General features: G+C 47.5%; 1 protein-coding gene across 5 annotated transcripts in view; it reads right to left on the minus strand.

Annotated features, from left to right (window-relative positions):
• Positions 1-432: 432 nt before the first annotated feature.
• Ccdc149 (coiled-coil domain containing 149) overlaps positions 433-19,109 on the minus strand; it is a 63,682-nt gene continuing 45,005 nt past the window's right edge. For all 5 annotated transcript variants that reach the window (XM_048784280.1, XM_015481738.2, XM_048784283.1 and 2 more), the window contains 2 exons: positions 16,011-16,127; positions 433-5,001 (listed from right to left, as the gene is read on the minus strand). In XM_048784280.1, the coding sequence (XP_048640237.1) occupies positions 4,580-5,001; positions 16,011-16,127 (539 nt within the window). In that variant the 3' untranslated portion in view covers positions 433-4,579. The remainder of the gene's footprint in view (positions 5,002-16,010; positions 16,128-19,109) is intronic.

Consider the following 19,109-nt stretch of genomic DNA (forward strand, 5'->3'; position numbering starts at 1 on the left):
CACAGCTGGTAAAGTGAGAATAATGTTCAAGTTTGCATAGTTTAAACACAATGTAGACAATAATTAGAAATGCTATCTTTAGATGTTTAGGATAAGCTTTTTCTCAGAATTGCAGTGAATTTTTTTTTCCCTGAGCGGGGCTTTTTAGTGCATATACACAGAAATACTAAAAACGTAAGAAAATAGAGCAAATCAGCGAGCACTTTGGTCAACTTGAAAGACTGCAGGAAATAAACTAACTGATTTTAGATCTGCCTTTTTCGACTGAAAGCATAAAATCTTTACATCCTCCATCTTTTTCATGACTACCAGATGATAAAATAATTTTAGGTGACAGATTGGATGAGTTGCTACAATACCGTTGGAAGCAATCTTCAGCCCCTGCAGGGAGAGTAGCAGGGAGAACAGGCAAATAATATAATTAATCATCAATTTCAGGAAAATTATCACATTTTTATTTCAGGTAACAAAAAAGATATAGTTGCGATACATGATGATCACAGAACCCAATCTAGCAAGGTCTGCCCATGAATAGAAGTTCCTTCTTTCTTTAAATAAAAAAATTTAAAAAGCCAATTGTTTTAACTTTAATAGGCTATCACTGGCCTTGGATAAGATCCCCAAATATATTCCTGAGCTCACAGATTCTCCAGATCAAGCCATCCAGCATTATGCAGACTTTCTCTCTGCATCCAGAAGAAAAATTCTCTTAGTAAAGAGGTGATATGAAATGTAAGACAGCACATCTGTATCTATCACTTTAAATTGCCTTCATGCTGTATCAACTTGTTTTATTTTGTGAGCCACAGTAATATTGAGAGACAACGCCTTCTTGTTTTTTTCGGTTTCTCTTTCTAATTAGATTGGCTTTGAGCTCCCCATCGCATCTCTCTGATCTTCAATTTTTTCTCTGTGCAGAAAGACATTTAGGGAAAAGGGAATGTATTAAAGCAGTGAGTTGGGCTTTGACTTTTTGGGATCCTAACTGGAGCTGTCTGAAGCTACCCTCGGTATTAGTAAGGAGGAGGTCTGATCCAGATGGAGGATTCCAGAATGATACCCGAGAGAGAAGGTGCTCAGATAAAGAACTTTTCTGAAGCGAAGTAGGTGCCGTCACCCACAGTGCTGTAGGAGCAAGACAGCCAGAGGGACAAGGGAAACTGTCATTTTAAAGAGCCAGGAAAGATGCCCTCAATAAGCAAGCACCTGGTCTTTGAAGTTCCTTCAAGAGGAAACAGAACTTTCCATGCCGTATGATCAGCAGGGTGCAAATGCTCCCAGTGGGAGGAACTCATGGGAAAATTCACTCCAAAGTGCGAATGGCTGATGGCAGGGCCTGATTCTAGAACTTGGCACGGGGATGGGGATATGTGTTTGGGAGCGGAGGCCATTCAGGTCTCTGGCCAGTGGTCCTGGGGCAAGCTGTGGGAGAAGGCAGGGGAAGAGGGTGGCAGGTGGGCAGGAGGAGTGTGGAACAGGAAGGAATCTGGATGAGAAATGCCTGGTTTACAAATACCGATCATTTCCATGTGCCTTAATTAAAAGAAAGAAATAGCATCCCCAGGAAGGCAGAGTGTGGGAAGAAGCCTTCATTAGGAGAACGGCCAGCTCAGCTGCATTTATCCAGACTCTTCTGCATTCTGCAGGCAAGCCAGCTGGGACAATAAGTGGACAGACACACCTGTAGAGTCTAACAGGTGGGAGCCTCCGCCTACAGAGCAGGACAGCTGCAAGACCCTAGACACGTGAGGCTCAAAGTCTAGTTAAATCTATTCCAAGTCTCCTATGCCTCGAAGACATGGTCTGCCTGGGCCCATTATCCCTTCAGTGCCTGTGCATCTGGGGACAAGACTGCTCCCCAACCCAGAGAGTAAGTCTCGATGGACTCAACCCCATCACAGGAGAACCATCTCCTTGCCAGGGACTGGTTTAGACATAGGCATGTGACTTGGTTAGGTGGCATGTGATGATTCTGACCAATGAAACGTGGCAGGAACTGGGTTCCTTGTTCCTAAAGCACCCACCTGCATATGTGGGGAGAAACTTCCTTCTGCCCTGGGTCATGTGTGGCAGCAGGTGATCCCTGGAGCTGGCGCAGTGTCTTGTTTATCATGGGGAAAGTGAACCAGGGACATGGAAACCCAGATTGCTGCTGACTTTCTGGAATGAACCAGCCCTGGAGTGCCCCACTTCAGAGGTCCTTGTTATGCAAGAGAACTCACTTCCCTCTTGTTGACATTTCTGTAAGGGTGACTTGCTGCTGAGAGAACCATGATTGGCATGGGGTCATCTGGTGGAGTGGGGACAAGAATGCCACAAACTTTCCCAACAACTCTTAAGAAGACAGGCAGACAACCACAAGAAATTGCTGATGCTCCCTTTAATGTCTGAGGGACAGGCGAACAGTGTTGGAGGGGACATAGTGTCACACACACATATGAATGGCATGTTGGACTTGGATTCTATGTGACAGGATCCTAACTCACTGGCTCCTGGTCTATCTAATAACACATGACCCTCTCAAGCAAACTGTTCACAGAGAATTTAAGTCAAAGCTCCCTTTGTCCCCATCTCCCCAAAGCCCAGGCTCTCTGGGGCTCCCAGAGCTTTCTGGTCCTGATGACATGTGTTAGAGTTTCTCATAAGCTCTGCTTTCCAAAAGGTGATGAATGAGGCCTTAAAGATAAACACTTGGCTAACTGTGTGTCAACATCAGAACTTCTGTGTGGCAAAATTTTTCTTTTTGTTATTATTGTATTAAATCTGGTTGTGTTTTCGTTTGGTGGCTCTGGTGTCCTGTGCAGTAGTTGAGGCCCAATTCAGAGAAGTTCTCGACTGCTGGCCTGTGTGAGATTCGGAGCTGCAGAAGCCACCTCCCCTGAGCAGGAGTTATGGGGTAGGTCTGAGGGGTGATGGACAGACTGGAACACAGAGGCAGGGACGGAACACTGGGGGTTCTGCAGTCAGGGACTGAGGACGTGTCCTTGTCCCAAGGAGCAACAGGGTACTGACTCCAGGACTCTCTCGTTTCTCAAGGGGGGTGACCTCTGGTGAGTGGGAGAGCAGCAGCTGGAGGCCCTCACAGTGGGCCCTTCTGGTTGCCCTCCTTCCTCCTTCAGAGTCAGGCAGTACAATATCCAATGGGCTGTCATTCAGCCAGGAGAGGGTCACAGGAGATGAAAACCACAGGGAAATGCAGGCCAGGGCTGGCCATCTGTACAGGTTTCCCACCCAGGACCATGGCCCTGGAACAAGCTTTGGTTTCTTAGGATGAATTTCCAACCTCTGCCACCTTGGGAGGCTCTCTTTTCCCTGCAGGGGGGCATTTCAAAAGAGTGACTGTGGTTCAGAGGGGTTCTGAGCTTTGGGATGCGGCACTGGACCATCCTGGGGGGGGGGGGCAACCTAGCCCGGCTCAGAGAAAGGTCTGCGGGCTGATGCTCTACAATTCCCTGAAGCTCTGGTGCCACCTGGAAAGGCTCATTTCATCCCCAAGGAAAGTAGCAGCCGGGGTGGGGTGGGGGGGACTATTCCCTCTTTCTGTGCCCTTGACCTTGTACACTTGGTTCTCAGTCCTGTCGTGGGCTGCGCTGTAGTGAAGTCATGGTATTTTCCTCTCTCTTGCCCTGTAGGGCCATGGGCTCTGTCTTGTCTCTAAAACCCCAGCATCTGGTGGCACAAGGGCAGTGGCCTGAATGTTCTGAAGGAGTGAAGGACTGGTCCAGGAAACTAGACTGACCCAGAAGCAGCAGCTCTTCCCCAGCCCCAAATGGCAATCAAAGCAGGTAGGTAGCACATGCCGAATAGGGAGGCCATCATTTCTAGATCTAGCCCTCATCTCATCTCAGAAACAAACGTCAGAGCGCTGCTCGGGTCCCCTGCCCCTTCCCGTCCTCCGGGCTCCTTCACTTGAGATCAATTAATCCCTCAGCCTCGCAGGCTGCAGAGGGGCAGGGGCTGAGGATTCCAAACCAGAAGCCAGCTTGTCAGCCCGCCCAAGTCCCCTTCGCCTGCCAGTCAGTGACAGACAGTGCTGCCGCCAGGAAGCCAGGAACACCCACGCTGCGAGGTCCTGGGGCCCTGACATGATGGAGTGTAGCCGAGGGCCCCGTGGACACATTACACTCAATTACACCTCTCCCTCCAGCCGCCTCGCCATTACCACGACGGAGGCCTGATTAAAACCCCGTCCCTTCCCAGCTCTTCCCATAATTTTGATCGACAACATTAAATGCTAATAGAAAAACATCTTATCTCGAATAAAACAAATGCTGACAGAAAGACGGATGCCGCGAACCAGCCATATGGCAGCCACGATCCCCGCGCCCGGCCGTGTCACAGCAGCGCGTCTTCCAGAAAGAGATGACACCGAGAAGCTCGAGGACCCGCATTGAATAAATCAAACGGTTCCGGCGCCGCCGTCGGAACGTGCCCAGTTTGCAGCGGGAGCAGGGTTTTCTTGTTTGCACACACGGAGGTGTCTTAGGAGAAAGCGGCCCGAGAGCGTGTTGGACGTCCCCTCCTTCCCTTACCGTCCCTGGTGCCTCCAGTGTGCCATCACGTCGGACCCTGATCCCTCTCAAGTTGGCACGGCGCTCTTGGTGTCTCCACCCTCCGGGACCCCTTCGCCGTCTTCGCGTGTGGAATCCTCGGCCACTGGCTTGGTGGCCTCCAGGCAGTCCAGGGGAGACATGGAGAGCTCCCCCCCGGAGGCCAGGCCCTGCGGGGACAGCCCTGGCTCGCTCCTCCGGCCCTCTCTCCTGACCTCTTCCAGTCCAGCGGCCGCCTGTTCCTTTGTCAGTTTAATTATTTCCCTTCCAAGCCTGTTTACTTCTCCTTCCGCAGAAGGTAACTGGGGTAATGAAGGATGAAAGTGCTCTCGCGGGTTCCCGGGGCTCGGATTTGCTGGGGAGCTGACAGCGGGCCTCACAGCATCGTCAGGCGCTGTCAACACCCCGGCGGCGGCCAGACTTTCATCTCCTTCTTGCTTCTGAGCCTCCCCTGAAACAGAACACAGACAGCCTCAAACCTTGGCAGCAAGTCAGCCCTCGCCCCTCCTCTCCTGCCCACCTGCCGCCCCGTGGTGACCGGCGCAGGAACACCCAGGAAGAACCCCTCTTGCCCTCCCCTTCCATGCATTTGGGGGGCCCCGCCCAGGGGAAACACTGGACCCACATTTAAAGAATGCGTAAATGCTCCCGTACTGGCTGTCGCTGATGAAGGACAGGGTGCACGGGGTCACGTTCATGATCCTTCTGCTTGAGGTGCCTGGCCACCTCCTCCTCACCTCTACTGGCCTCCCTGTGACCAGACTGTCATTGGGCAGCTCAGGGAAGACCTGGGGCTTTTTATAGTAAAGGAAGGAGGCTCTGAGCGCCTCCAGGGTGAGAAACAGAAGGCCAGTGTGAGAGGGATTTAGTGTCACTGCGTCCCTTACTGTCCTCCATCAGCACCTCTGTTCTTTGATGTTTCTTTAATCTCAAAGAAAAGATTATGTGCAAAAGCAGCTTCATGTTCCCTCCTTCCACACTAAGTTACCGTCCCTGAACACCTTTTCTATGTGATGCAAATTCTACAGCTGCAAGAAGAAGGGGCAGGAGACAAGGGGGAGCCCTGGATACACCTTGTCGCTGTTTCTCTGCTTGATTACTTTGTAATCAGAAGGACCTGTCTGGCCTCTGATTCTCAGATACAGAGTGAGGGGAAGGACTCCCTCCGGTGCCTCCCAGACCTAATGATGACAGACAGCAGCTTGGTGGAGTGATCTCGGAGGGCCCAGACCTGAGTCCAGCTGCAGACTGCTTCCCACAGCCCAGCTGTTCTTAGCCCTCGGGCAAAGCAGTGATGAACCTTACAGAAGAGCACAGTTGGGCCTGTTTAGCACAGGCCCTGGCTAGGGGTGGAGGGCCACACTTCCTGGCCCTCCTGAACGGGGTCACAGTAGAACCCATTCTCACTGGGTTTGCCATCAGACATGTGCAGGTGTGTTTTCAGGCTGCATGCTGGATGTGGGGAGTGGATGAACAAGCAGGGGTGGGGACAAGGTAGAGCATGTTCTAAACAGGTCATTTGCTTGCTTAAAACCTTTTCCTTGGAGGCTCGGAATCAATTTCCATTCCTTTCACTTAGGTCTTTGCAAGGTCCTGTTTCGCTCTGCAGCTTCGGTTCCCAGGTTCACTCACATACAGGTGACCTTCCAGGAAGGGGACATGCCTTTTAGGTCTCTGATGACACCGTTCAGTTTCTCCCCTCTCTAAAGTGAACCCTGCCAGCTCACACATGGGTGTGCTTCTGTGCTGGGTACTGAGCTAAGCATTTGACAAGTGTTAACTTATCCAAGAACTTTAAGTCCATGATTACAGGAGCCTCGGCTGGCTGGTCCGCATTATCGGACACATTGTAAGCACTCAAGAATATTTTCAAAAATAGGCCTTACTTTTCTTTTTTAATGAAAGTATAATGTGAGGAGATTGGACAAATCTACATAAGCATACAGCTCTGCATGATCAAGCTTCCCGTTACTACAGCCAATACCTGAGACATCTAACTTAGAAAGGCTTATCTGGCTCTCAGTTTTGGTTGGGCCCATCACTTTGGGCAAGGCAGCACATCGTGGTAGGAGTATGAGGTGGACCACAACAGCTGCCTCCTGACCAGGAAGCAGAAGAGAAGAGAGGAAGGGCCCAGGCTTCCACTGTTCCCTTCAAAGGCACCCCCCCCCCAATGACCTGAAGACGTCCCTCTAGGCCCCACCTTTTAAAGTTTTCGCACCTCCCAGTAACATCTCCCTGGGGACCAAGCCTCTAACACATGATCTTAAGATGCCACATAAGATCCAAACTATACTAAGAAAAATGAATTTTCTCAAAGTGAATACACTAACAGAACCAGAAACTGGGATGAGAAACAGAATATTACCCATCTCCTCCAAACACTTCCTAGTCTAGTGCCCCCAGAATCCCTGCCTGGTCACTTCTCTAATCACTATCCTGTTTAGAATGTCCAAATCAGTTTTGCCTGGTCACTGAACTTTATATACTGGAACCTATGCACACCAGTCTCTGTCTGGCTCCTTTTGCTCTATATGAGGTTTGTAGGATTTTTTCCCCATGTTTAGAAGTGGTTTATTTAAACACACAATTTCCAACAAATATTGAATGAAAAACATTGAATGAAGACAGGCAATTCACAGGAAAAAGAATACAAATGGCCAGTGAGCACATGAAATGGCTCATATCATCACACACAATTAACGCAATCTAAATTGCAACAGGTGGTTTTCCATCATATCAACTGGCAAAAATTAAAAGGTTTTACAAAGTTCAGCATTGCTAAGGATATAGGGAAATAAGGGCAATTATATAAAGTAAGAGAATGAAAAGTACCCAAATGATTTTATAGGTCATTTGGACATCATCTATCTTATCCTTAAAAGCATTTGAGAAAGTAATTCTAACATTAGGAATCTACCCAGGGAGATCAGCCCAAATATTTCAAGACATTGGTTCCTGGATGCTCAATACAGCATTGATTTTAATAGCATAAACATGGAAATAGCTCACCAACAGGGGATTATGTACAGAAGTACTCTGACCAATTGTAAAATTCTTTCCAGAGGTACAGGTTGAGCATCCCTCATTCTAAATGCTTAAGACTAGAAGAATTTCAGATTTTTTTTTTGAAACCTCTGCCCATACATAATGAGATATCTTAGAAGGGGATCCAAGTCTAAACATGAAATTCAGTCATTTCATACACACCTCATACACATAGCACAAAAAGAATTGTATGCAATATTTTCAGTGCATGTGCATTTTGATTGTGATCCATGACATGAGGTCAAGTGCAGAACTCCACTTGGGGCATCATGTTAGCATGCAAAAAGTTTCAGATTTTGGAGCCTTCCAAATTTCAGATTAGGGATGTTCAAACTGTAGACACTAAAAAATGTTAAGTTGCCTCTGGGGAACAACAGACTAAGGACCAGGGCAGGAAGCAAGGGTGGAGAAGGCTCTGAATTGAATCGCACTTTTGGTGCTATTTACATTTTTTTCTTTTTGCTATTTACATTTTTAACAAGTGCTTGTGTTCCTAGTTTAAAAAAATAAGATATGCAAACTCCAAGAATCTGCCATGATTTGTAGGCTGGGGAGTCTACACCCACTGCTTCCATTTCCCAAGTCTGATTCATACCTTGGATCCTTCAATCTAATCTGACCTATGTTCTCCCCACCAGGGAGGTCGCATCACCAGCTCCTGTTCTCTTCTCAGTCCCCTCCTCTGTCTCCTTGGTAGCACCCATCTCCACCGGCCACACAACCCTCTCAATTTTCCCTGCCTGTGTTTTCTGGGACAATACCATGTTCTTTTGTTTCTCCTCCAAGCTCGTTCTGTGAGCATGCTATATTAGTCTCCTACGGCTGCTGTAACAAATAACCACTGACTTCATGACTTAAAACACCACAAATGGGTTCTCTTATAGATATGAGTTCAGAAGTCCAAGGTGGGTTCCACTGGGAGGCAGCCAAGGCCACACTTCCTTGGAGACCCCAGGGGAGGTCTGCTCCTGACCTCTCCCAGCTTCTGATGGCTGCCTCCTTCCCACCTTTGTCACCTTCTCTGTCTCTTTTTGCTTTCTTCATGGAAGGAGACATGTGACCACATTTAGGGTTCACCAGATAATTCAAGATCCATCAATCAGTCATCTCTGTGAAATTCCTGTGCCAGAGGAGGTAGGGTTTATGGGTTCTAGGGAATTCAGCCTGAAATCTTTGGGAACATTATCTGCCCTCCTGGTTTCCTTGGCTGATCCTGATATCTCCTGGCCCCTCTCAGAGGTCTTCCCCAGTGATGTGGCCTCTGTTTCACTTCCCTTCTTCATGCAGTCTTGCTCACTGGCCACCTTAACCCCTGCCCACAAGTGCAACTTCCACAGCTGTATCCGTGGCTCTACCTCCTACCCCACAGGACAATCTGACAGAATGTTTCTGACTGCTGATTGGATCCTCTACCTTGAAAACCTGCTGGCTCTTTCTGGAAGACAGTTTTCCCCCAGCACACCTTCTTCTGATGCCATGATGCCATTCCAGTACTGCCCTGTGGTCACCTAGACTTCAGACTTGAAGCCACTTTAGTATATCTAGCTCCTCGTCCTTTCCATCCATGGCCAAGCCCTGCCCGTGTCCCTCTGGGTGATGAACTGAATACCATTTCCTCTCCAAATTCCTGTGCTGAAGCTCTTGCCCCCAACATGATGGCTTTTGAGATGAGAACTGTGGGTAGTGATCAGGTTTCAAAGGGTCATGAAGATGAGACCCCCATGAAAGGTTCAGTGCCTTTATAAGACTCTCTGTCTACCACGTGAGGACACAGAAAGAAGGCCACCACGCAAAAGCCAGGAAGAGTCCTCATCACTGAACCCACAGCACCCTGAACAGGACCTCCCAGCCTCCAGAATGATGAGAAGTTAGTATTTGTTGTTTAAATCAGTAAATATAGTATTCTTCTAGAGCAGCCTGAGCTGACCAGGCCACTGCTGTCTGCCTCTGCTCACTCTTCCTTCTCAATGTAAACTACGGGTCAGCCGTCTAAGGTCCCTCCACATCAGTGGTGGTGGCCTGTTTCCCCACGGCTTGGCTGGACATGACCTTCATACACCATCTCAGCCAGTGTACCAGGAAGCATTCAGACAGCAGATGTAAACCAGGCTGGATATTTCAGACACTCAGACCCCCGCAGGTGACAGGTATGCAGTAACTGTCCATAAGGATTATATATAAACTTTGAGGATTACTTGATTTAGAAAGATCATATAGTCAAGAAGGCATAAATCTAATACATTGTTACACTTCAAGTTTTTACCTAAAAAGAAGATATAATCTAAAAAGATTGAGTTGAAATGTAGTTAACGCATAACAATGCAACATATAATGATGTCATGATATCCATGATCCAGTCGAATTTTATACAATGCATAACAGTTTTTATGAATTTGTTTAATTAAATAAATTAAACAAATTTTTATGAATTTGTTTAATTAAATAAATTAAACAAATTTTTATGAATTTGTTTAATTAAATAAACAAATTTTTATGAATTTGTTTAATTAAATAAAGAAGTACTCAAATCTACATTTAATTAAACAACTAGATGCATTTTAAGCATTTATTTACCTAATAAGTGCTTAAAATCTTAAGAAAGTAAAAAAAATGATTATATGGTTCACATTTATTGTATAGTTCAAAACATCTAGTAGATAGGATTTTGAATGTTTCCGATACCCAAAAAATCATGAATATTTGAGATTATGGATATCCCATGACCTTGATTTGATCTTAACACAGTGTACACATGTATTGAAAGGTCACAGTATATCCCATAAACATGAGTATCATTATGCATCAACTGCGTCAATTAAAAATTAAGAACAATATTTCTAAAGGGGCTAAATCTGGTTTTAAAAAGCTGAGAAACCCTAGAAATGAGACAGCTAAATAAGATGGATCATGAAATAAAAATGAAACTACCAAAAAAAGAAGATAGAAAACAAGAGGAAGTGATTATAGGTGATTTTTTAAAAAAGTGAAATCGTTAGGGAGGAGATGGTGGGTTTCGCCTGAGCAAGGCAGGTCTTCCCTCTAATTCTCCTGGTACAAATTTCCTTTTCACACTTAAAAAAGCCATTTTGTTCCCTTTAGCTGTGTGTGTGTGTGTGTGTGTATGTGTGTGTGTGTGTGTGTGTGTGTGTATTTTACTAGGGGTTGAACCCAGAGGTGCTCTACCACTGAGTTACATCCCAGGTCTTTTTAATTTTGAGATGGGGTCTTTCTAAGTTGCCCAGGCTGACCTTGAACTTGCAATCTTCCTGCCTCAGCCTCCACAGTAGCTGAGATTACAGATGCATGCCATCACACTCAGCTCTTTATACTTTTTGATGACCACAGAAAAATCTCAGAGACGCTTTCAATCAAATCTACTTAATACTCTCCAAAGTCTGAATTGAGTCATGTATAACTGTGCATTCCTCTTCTACATAAATACTGTACCTGAAAATGAGACCATTCCTTGTGCTTAAATGAAATATATGAATATATAAATTAGTGAATTAAGCAAACCTGGATTGAAAAAAAAAAAACCCTATTCAGACCTGTTCAGCTAGGATCACAACACATGTTAGTTCCTAATCAGTTCCTTGGCCTCACTTCCTCCTGCTCCAGTTCACCCTCCTGGGGGAGGAGCCATCCCTAAAACCTTTGCTACTCAAGGTGGGGTTTGCAGCCCAGCACTGGGAGCTTGGTAGACATACAAGATCTCAGATACCACCTCCCCACATCTACTGGTTCTGCGGCTGCATTTTAGTAAGATTCCAGGCGATGTGGGTACACACCACAGTGTGAGGAGCACTGTGAGCCTGAAGTGCAAACCTCACCCCAGCTTCCCCCAGACAGCAAAACCTTCCAAGGCTGCCAGTGCTTTGGAACAAAGCCCAAGCTAGTAACTAGCACTCAGGCTTCCAGGACCCCACGTGTGTCTCCCTTAACTCCTGCACCCCAACCCCACCCTCCAGCAAGGCCAGCCCTTTCTGGTGCACCACCCAGTCCCCTGCCTTTGCTACGGTGGTTGATTCTTCCAGGACCGTCATTCCCTTTTATATCCCAATGATAAACCTCAAGGGTCAGGCCCAACGCCACCTCCCACATGAAGCCCATCTGGTTCACTCTGCCACAGGTCACATTCCCAGTGCCTGACTTCCCATAAGGCCACACTCCTCCCACTAAACTGCTACCTCAAAATACCTTTAGTATAAATTCTAGCCTGATTAATTTTTTTTTAACTTTATCGGTATTCTACTGTGGGGACTCAATAAATAGTTTATTAAATAGTTGGATATATGGGCTGGTACATGAATGCATGAATAAGTGAATATATTAGCACACATTTTTAAATGCCATGCATTAATATATGAAAATTAATCCTTGAATTTATATTCTTCATTGCAAGTTATATTCAATTCAGATTGCTACCCTGAAAGTTCTTAAATGGTACTTTCTGGGGGAAAAAAAAGAGATTTATCCTAATTCACACAAACATTTAGCTACACCTAAGGTAGCTCAAGGAGCAATCATATACATTTCATACCAACAAATGGAGATTTTTATGGTGGTTGCAGAGGGGACATGAGAAACAGGGAGTCAAAGGAGCAAGTTTGCAGCGGAGTCGGGAGCTTGATTCAGAAGGAGTAAATGATGGTGCCTTCTGCAGCTACATTTTTCACCAATGTGAGATGAATAAACTCTTCTGGAAATTAGTCTTATGAAATTATTTCTTCCAGGACACTTAACACTATATTCTGCTGCCCCTGAAAAATTAATTAACCTCACTCCTAACACCCTAGCCCTGAGCCATTTGCAGTGTGTTCTTACCATGATTCAGGTTGATCTTCTCTGTCTCGTTCACCTCGCAGGGAGCGTAGTCTAAAAGACACGGGGCCTTTTGGTCACTCGTATTTTGCCTCCTGCCATTTCTTTAGATGACATTCTGCTCATGTCCAAATACACGAATCTTTTTTAAAAATGGCAAACCTCTGAGATGACCAGGGAGACATTTTTAACCTTTTTGCAGGGGAATGGGGGCGGTAGAGGGGACATGACTGCCACCATTCTCGTTCTAGGTTAAAACAGCCGTAGTAAGGGGATGCACAAACACAGGCTGCAGTTCTTGTTTGGTCCTATTTATTTTTTTCTGAGAAAGGCTATGTTTCCAGGATCAGGATGATAAAGATAAAGGGGCCAGGCCCTGGCATTGGATTATGGGACAACAGTGGGATTCACCAACACAGTCCCCTCTTTCATTTACCTAAAAGATATCCCAAAAGTGTTTTATACTCAAGTGTTGAGAACCACAGCCGAAGGGGCCCCAGCAAACTTCCAGCTGCCGGCTGATGATTGGCTCACAGCGGCCCCAGCAACATCTAGCTGATTGGCTCCTCTGCGGTGATGCTCATTGGGCTGTTTCCCTGCCCTTTCAGACCACGGAGCTGCTCATTGGGGGACTTTTTTGGCTCCGCCCACATGACCCAGCCAATCGGCCTCAAGAGCAGGAGGATTGTGGGAGGTGGAGAGAAGCTTGTGTGGGAGAGAGAGGCTTGTGGAAAGCCGGTGGTGGCAGTTGAGGCTCTGAGGGTTTTTCCTGAGAGGCTGTTTTGTTTGGCGTGTGTGGTTCTAAAAATAAAGTTAGTTTCTTTTGACAAGTGGCTCCTGATTGTGCCCAGCCAGACTGCGGCACTCAAGTCATCATCAGGACAAGTGAAAAGTTCCTGAAAATGTCACAGCTGTTGCTCTGTCCCTGAGACTTCTGGTTACTTGCTGTGGTGGCAACATCCCCCTTTAACTCTGGGATTCTGGAACGTTAACTCTTAAGCTGTGGGGGTTGTATTCTTCCTTCCAGAACAGCATTGCCATTTGCATAAAAGATTTCTGAAGCAGCCAAGAGTAGGAAAATATTATTGCAAATAATAGCAATTTTCTGTGCTGTTTTAGCAAACAGAATTAATATCATTAATACTTATTCATAACAATACACATCTCAATAATGATAAGGCAGTTGACTGACAGAGATGCCTCATGACACAAATAGTGTGGAAAGAAAAGTGCTTTTTCTTCTTTAAAGATGAAAAAACACCAGTGTTGCTTTATAGAAATGATTGCTAGACCCCTAAATGCGTTCTGCCTCTTTGGCCCAAAGGGGACATTTGTCTGCCTTTGTTCACTGGTCTCTGCTGGGCTTTGTGCTCCTGAGTGTGCGCTGCTTTGGGTTGGAATTAATCAGGGCTGCAGCAGCGGTGTGGCCATCCCAGATGCTGACAGCCACTCCAAAATGCCTCCTTGCCTCCCCCAGTGCTGGTGAGGATGGGGTGGGAACAATGAGAGCTGATGATGGAGCTCTGGGAACTATCGTTTTGAATCAGTCCATTACTTAAGGCCGCCCTTGTGAAAATCAAGCCAGGTTCATGCTCCAGTTCAGGGCAGCAGGCCCAGGCCCAGGGCAGCCCCCGGGCTCAGCGCACCCAGAGCAGACAGGGTGTTCTGCACTGGCTGCTGCAATGGGATGACCACCAGCCAAGACACGAGGTGGGGTGTGTGACGGGCCACCCTTGCAAACAGCCACGTGCTACAGATTGGAAAGTACCACCCTTGCTCTCTGTCAGTGTGGAACCTACCAGAGTTAGGGGTTTTCTCTAGGAACTCCCCCACAAGTACTTGGGGAGCCTTTTAGTTGAGATCCCGGACACGGCCTGGCTTCTAGTTTACCCCCTCCCATGTACTACAATGAGTGTTTTGAACAGGTTCTGATCCAGCTCAGAGCAGCAGAACCACCTATCTGACCCAAAGACTCCTGGTAAGTAATACACTGTTGATACTTCAAGTTGTGCCCAATCATAGCTAACTTGTTAGTCCACTGGATAAAAGTTCCGATGACCATAAGGTTAGAAAGGTGGGCAAGGCCAGGTACAGAGCTGAGATTTTTGGCAGAAGACAGTTGAGCGTGGTACCACACAGGGTTTTACAGACACGATGGAAAACCAGCTGGCAGCTTTATCCTGCTGTGGGAGGCAGAAAATCCAGGAGGGGGTTGCCAACGAGGCCACGGGGACCTGAATCAAGCCAGCGGTGGGAGGGACCCAGGGGCAGGACATTACAGAAGGAGTTCTGTGACAGACAAGATGGAGAAGGAAGGAGGCTGACTCCACCATGTTAAGTCTGAGTAGCTGAGAGGGTGAGGAAAAGGAGGAGGAGGCAGGAAGAGAGATTCAGTGGGAAAGCCAGGCCCCGGGAAATATGGGGTTGTAACTGCAGGAGGAAACCGGGCGGGGTGGGGGGGACGCTTTGAGAATATTCTTATGGAGTTGATGATTGAAGGTATGTCTCTGAACAAGAGAGGATGGAGAAGAAATGCAGATGTTTAAGGAAAGAACCTTGATAGTCACATTTTGAGAATATCAGTTATCTACTGCTGTGTAACAAATCATTCCAGAACCTACCAGCTTAAGACCCAGGAGTCTGGGACAGTTTAGTGTGATGGTTCTGACTAGTGGTCACTTGTGAGGTTGCCATTAAAGTGTTGACCAGGACTATAATCATCTGAAGGCTTGACTGGAGCTGGGGAATCTGCTTCCCAGATGGCACACTCACATGGAGGCTGGCTGCAAGCCTCAATTCCACACCATGTGAAGCCCATGTGGGGTGGCTTGAGGAGCCTCCTGACATGGCAGCCAGCTTCCTCCAGAGTGAAAGATCCAAGACAGAGAGAGCAAGGCACAAGCCACATGTCTTTTATGACCCAACCTCAAAATTCACATCCCATCACTTCCACAGCACTCTGTTAACAGACCAGCCCTAATACAGTGTGAGAGGGGACTACACAAGGGGGAATGCCAAGGGGTAGGGATCCCGTGGTGCCATCTTGGAAGCTGGCTACCACACTGAGGGGTGGAGGAAAACTTCTAAAAATGTGAAGGAAAGTTTTCTTGGGGAGACAAGACTCCACATAGGAAGAGACCTGGCACCCATATCTGTTGCCTTATCTGGTCCTCTCGTGGGTCTTTGATCTACTTCAAACCCCCAGCCTCCAGAACTGTGTGCCTGATGGAGGAGATGTTCTCTCCACTCCAAGTTCCCAGATCACTTACTACACACAGGCAAAATGCCAAGATGTCCCTGAGGTTGGCACCATCATGTCACTATTTATAGTAGAGGAAATTGAGTCACAATCCAAGTTCTCACAGCCATTTTGCTGTGGGGCTGGAATGTGAACTCAAGTTGGTCAACTCCCGAGGCCACACTTAATCATAATTCCACCTTGCCCAAAGGGCAGGGATCTCCCAACAAGATGAACCCAGGTAAATGTGAGGAATGTCGTGATTGTCCACAGAGCTGTCAGAGGGGAAGGGACTGGCGTCCACTGTGGTAGACACAGGTCAGGCAAAAGCAGAGAAACCATGGTGTGCTTACCATCCTTGGGATTCACTCTGGTCTCTGTGGGCTGGTCAACAAACTTCAGCAGCGGGGATCTTGACCTCTGTGTGGTGGGAAGAGCAGGGTCGCTGAACAGTAGGGTGTCCTTGCCTCCTGTCACAGAAAAGGGGAAAGCAGACATACTATGTCATCAGTGGGGCTGGGTTACACTTACTCCCCTGTGATTACCTGGCTGTTTGGGTTAGGAATCCTCTTTAATTATAGGTAATCCAGAGGGGAGAGGCCAGCTGCTCCTTTTCTACATGAGGATGGGGCCCTGAGGTCTAGGGCCAGATGCATATGACTAAAGACCCTGCTCAGGAATGGCTGCTAACAAAAGCCACCAGTAAAGGGCAGCCTGGGTGCACCAATACCAAGTGGCTGGGGGGCACCATGACGATAAAGCAGTAGCAGAGGGCTTAGGTGCGCAGGCGTTGGAACTCTACCATACGGTTTGTGCCACATCAGAAGAACCCCCTTACCTCTCTGGGCCTCACATCTCTCATCTGTCAAATGAGGAAGGAATTACCCCCTCCCCCACTCCACCTCTGGCATCTTTGGATGGTTGTGAAGACAAAATGAACTGATAAATGAAAAGCATTTGGGTGTTCAGTAGATGGTCAGCAAATGTCACCTGCTGGAACACTTAGTTCGGCCACACATACTCTGATTTAATTCCACTTGGTCATTTAGATGGAATGGTCACTCTGTCTAGTGGGTTGTATCAAGTCCTCCACCTCATCCCACCTGAGCTTCCAGGTGGATTATGCAGTCCCATTCAGCCAAAGCCCTTACCTGTGAGGATGGAATCCTTAATGGATAGGAAAAGTTTAGAGCAAAGAGGAGGAGGAAAGAAGCCAGTCCAACTCTAGAGGACACGGCAAGCTACAAAGGTGAGTGGCAGGGAAGAGTGGCTTTGAACATGAGCGTGATGAACAGGAATGGACACAATACATGTGGACAGGAGGTGAGGCCACCCCAGGGGTCAGAGAGCCTTCCAGCCAGGATGCAATGCCAAACTTTGGCCCATCAGACCTTGGGATTCCTACTGCAAACGGAACCCTCAGGGCCCACGAGTTCAGCCTGTTCTCCAACTTGAGTTCACATTCCAGCCCCACAGCAAAATGGCTGTGAGAACTTGGATTGTGACTCAATGTCCTCTGCTATAAATAGTGACATGATGGTGCCAACCTCAGGGACATCTTGGCACATTGCCTGCACGTAATGAGTCTCACCTGTCTCACTCTGAGCAAGACCCTTGCTAAGGCTGTTTGAAGCCAACCTACTAAATGTCTCTGGGCTCAGATCAGAGGCTGTAAACTCTGTGATCTTACCCAGGTTCAGGTTCACAGAGCACAGAACTACACCTGGCTAATGGAAGTCTGCTATCTTTGGAGAACCTTCCACCCTTGTGTCCTGGCTCCCCTGAACGTGTTCATGATTCCTTTTCTCCATTAGACCATGTCCTATTAACTTGATTTCCAAGACCATGCAAGAGAGTCTGGCACGTGGTGGGTGCTTGGTCAGTGTCTGACATCTGAATCAACGGCTGAGGTGTCCCTGAGAATCCTGCAGCTGGTGGTCTGTGTGCTGCTGCCACCCCATGTGGATGGAATGGGTGATTGGCCACCATCTGAGAGTCATCCCAGAAGTGTAGAACCTGGTAGGAGCTGACCTTGATGTTCCGCATCCCTCATGTGGAAAAAAAATCTAGAAATCTTCAGGACCTTAGTCAGAGGTTTCCTAAAGGCAGCTGTTGATCTGCAGTTGGGATGTGAGGAGGCCCTCAGAGTGAGTCACTGCTCAATCAAAGATCCCAGCATGCTGCAAAGGTGCAATCAGGAAACTCCTTGGTGGATTAATGGGGAACAGGCTCTGGTCACCATGAATGGGTAGCAGGTGTCTTGCGGTGGATGTCTTGTTTCCCTCCAGCAAGGCCACACAACCTGTCCACAGGTCAAGGTGAGACTGCGTTTCCAGACCCATGTTCTCTTGCAAGGAGACTGAAACCTGTCTAGCCTTTAGGAGGCTCCGTAAGGAACACACCCTGAGCCACTGTGTCCAACCAGCCTTCCAATATCCCCTGTCTCGGTGGCCAAAGAATCAGAAGTCTAAGCAGAGGTGGGAGCTAGCTGTGGCTGAGTGACCAAGCCAGCCTCAGCCTTCTGCTCCAGAGGAATTCTTGAGGTGAACTGTCCCCATTGGCCCCACTCAGTCACAGGGTCATCATCCATCCCACACAGCTCCTCCAAAACAAGGGTACCAGCAACATCAAAGCTCTCCAAAAAAAAAAAAAAAAAGAGCACGTAGAGAGAGGAACAAGCCACTCCTCATCCATGCCGCATCCCAGAGGGGTGGGGAAGAACTCTTACCCAGAGAGATTATTTCCTGATCCTAAGGTAAAACACCAAGTTCCCATCATTCTTCTAAATGTCTGAAGGACTAAAATACCTTCCTTAGAAGGCTCTTTGTTCTCTTATTTCTAAATATCAAGTCCAGATCCCATTCATGCTGGTCAAGCTGGCCTCAAGTCTGATGGTCGGATACCTTGTACTTCCATCTGGTCCTCAGGTCTAGAGGTGGAAGTCCACAAACTGGAGTCCACTAGTGTACACAGCCCTTCCACTCGGCTGTGTCTGAGCGTCTGGAAGCTCTACTGATGCCTTCTGGCACAAAAGCCCTCCCCTGCTCCAAAATGTACCAAGTATTTTCTTTTCTTTTTTTTTTTTAATATTTATTTTTAGTTGTAGGTGGACACAATGTCTTTATTTTATTTTCATGTGGTGCTGAGGTTCGAACCCAGTGCCTCACGCATGGTAGGCGAGCGCTCTACCTCTGAGCCCCAGCCCCAGGCCCTGTACCAAGTATTTTCAAGCCACATGTTTTCTTACTCAGGCTGATGCCTGGAGTGCAGAGGAGGAAAGCTCAAAGCTTAAAGGGTCAGACGCTGCACTAGCCAGAGTTCCTGGCTTTCAGTGTGTCTTTTGGAGCATGAACACATCCGGGAGCCACCCTCAGAGGCACCTGTGCATCAGTCTTCTGCAGAGGTGGGACGAGGGCTGAGAGAAGGAGCTGGAGGGCAGGAGCCTGGGGAGG

This window comes from Marmota marmota, unplaced genomic scaffold (assembly GCF_001458135.2).
Source record: "Marmota marmota marmota unplaced genomic scaffold, marMar, whole genome shotgun sequence".
NCBI classification, from domain to species: Eukaryota; Metazoa; Chordata; class Mammalia; order Rodentia; family Sciuridae; genus Marmota; species Marmota marmota.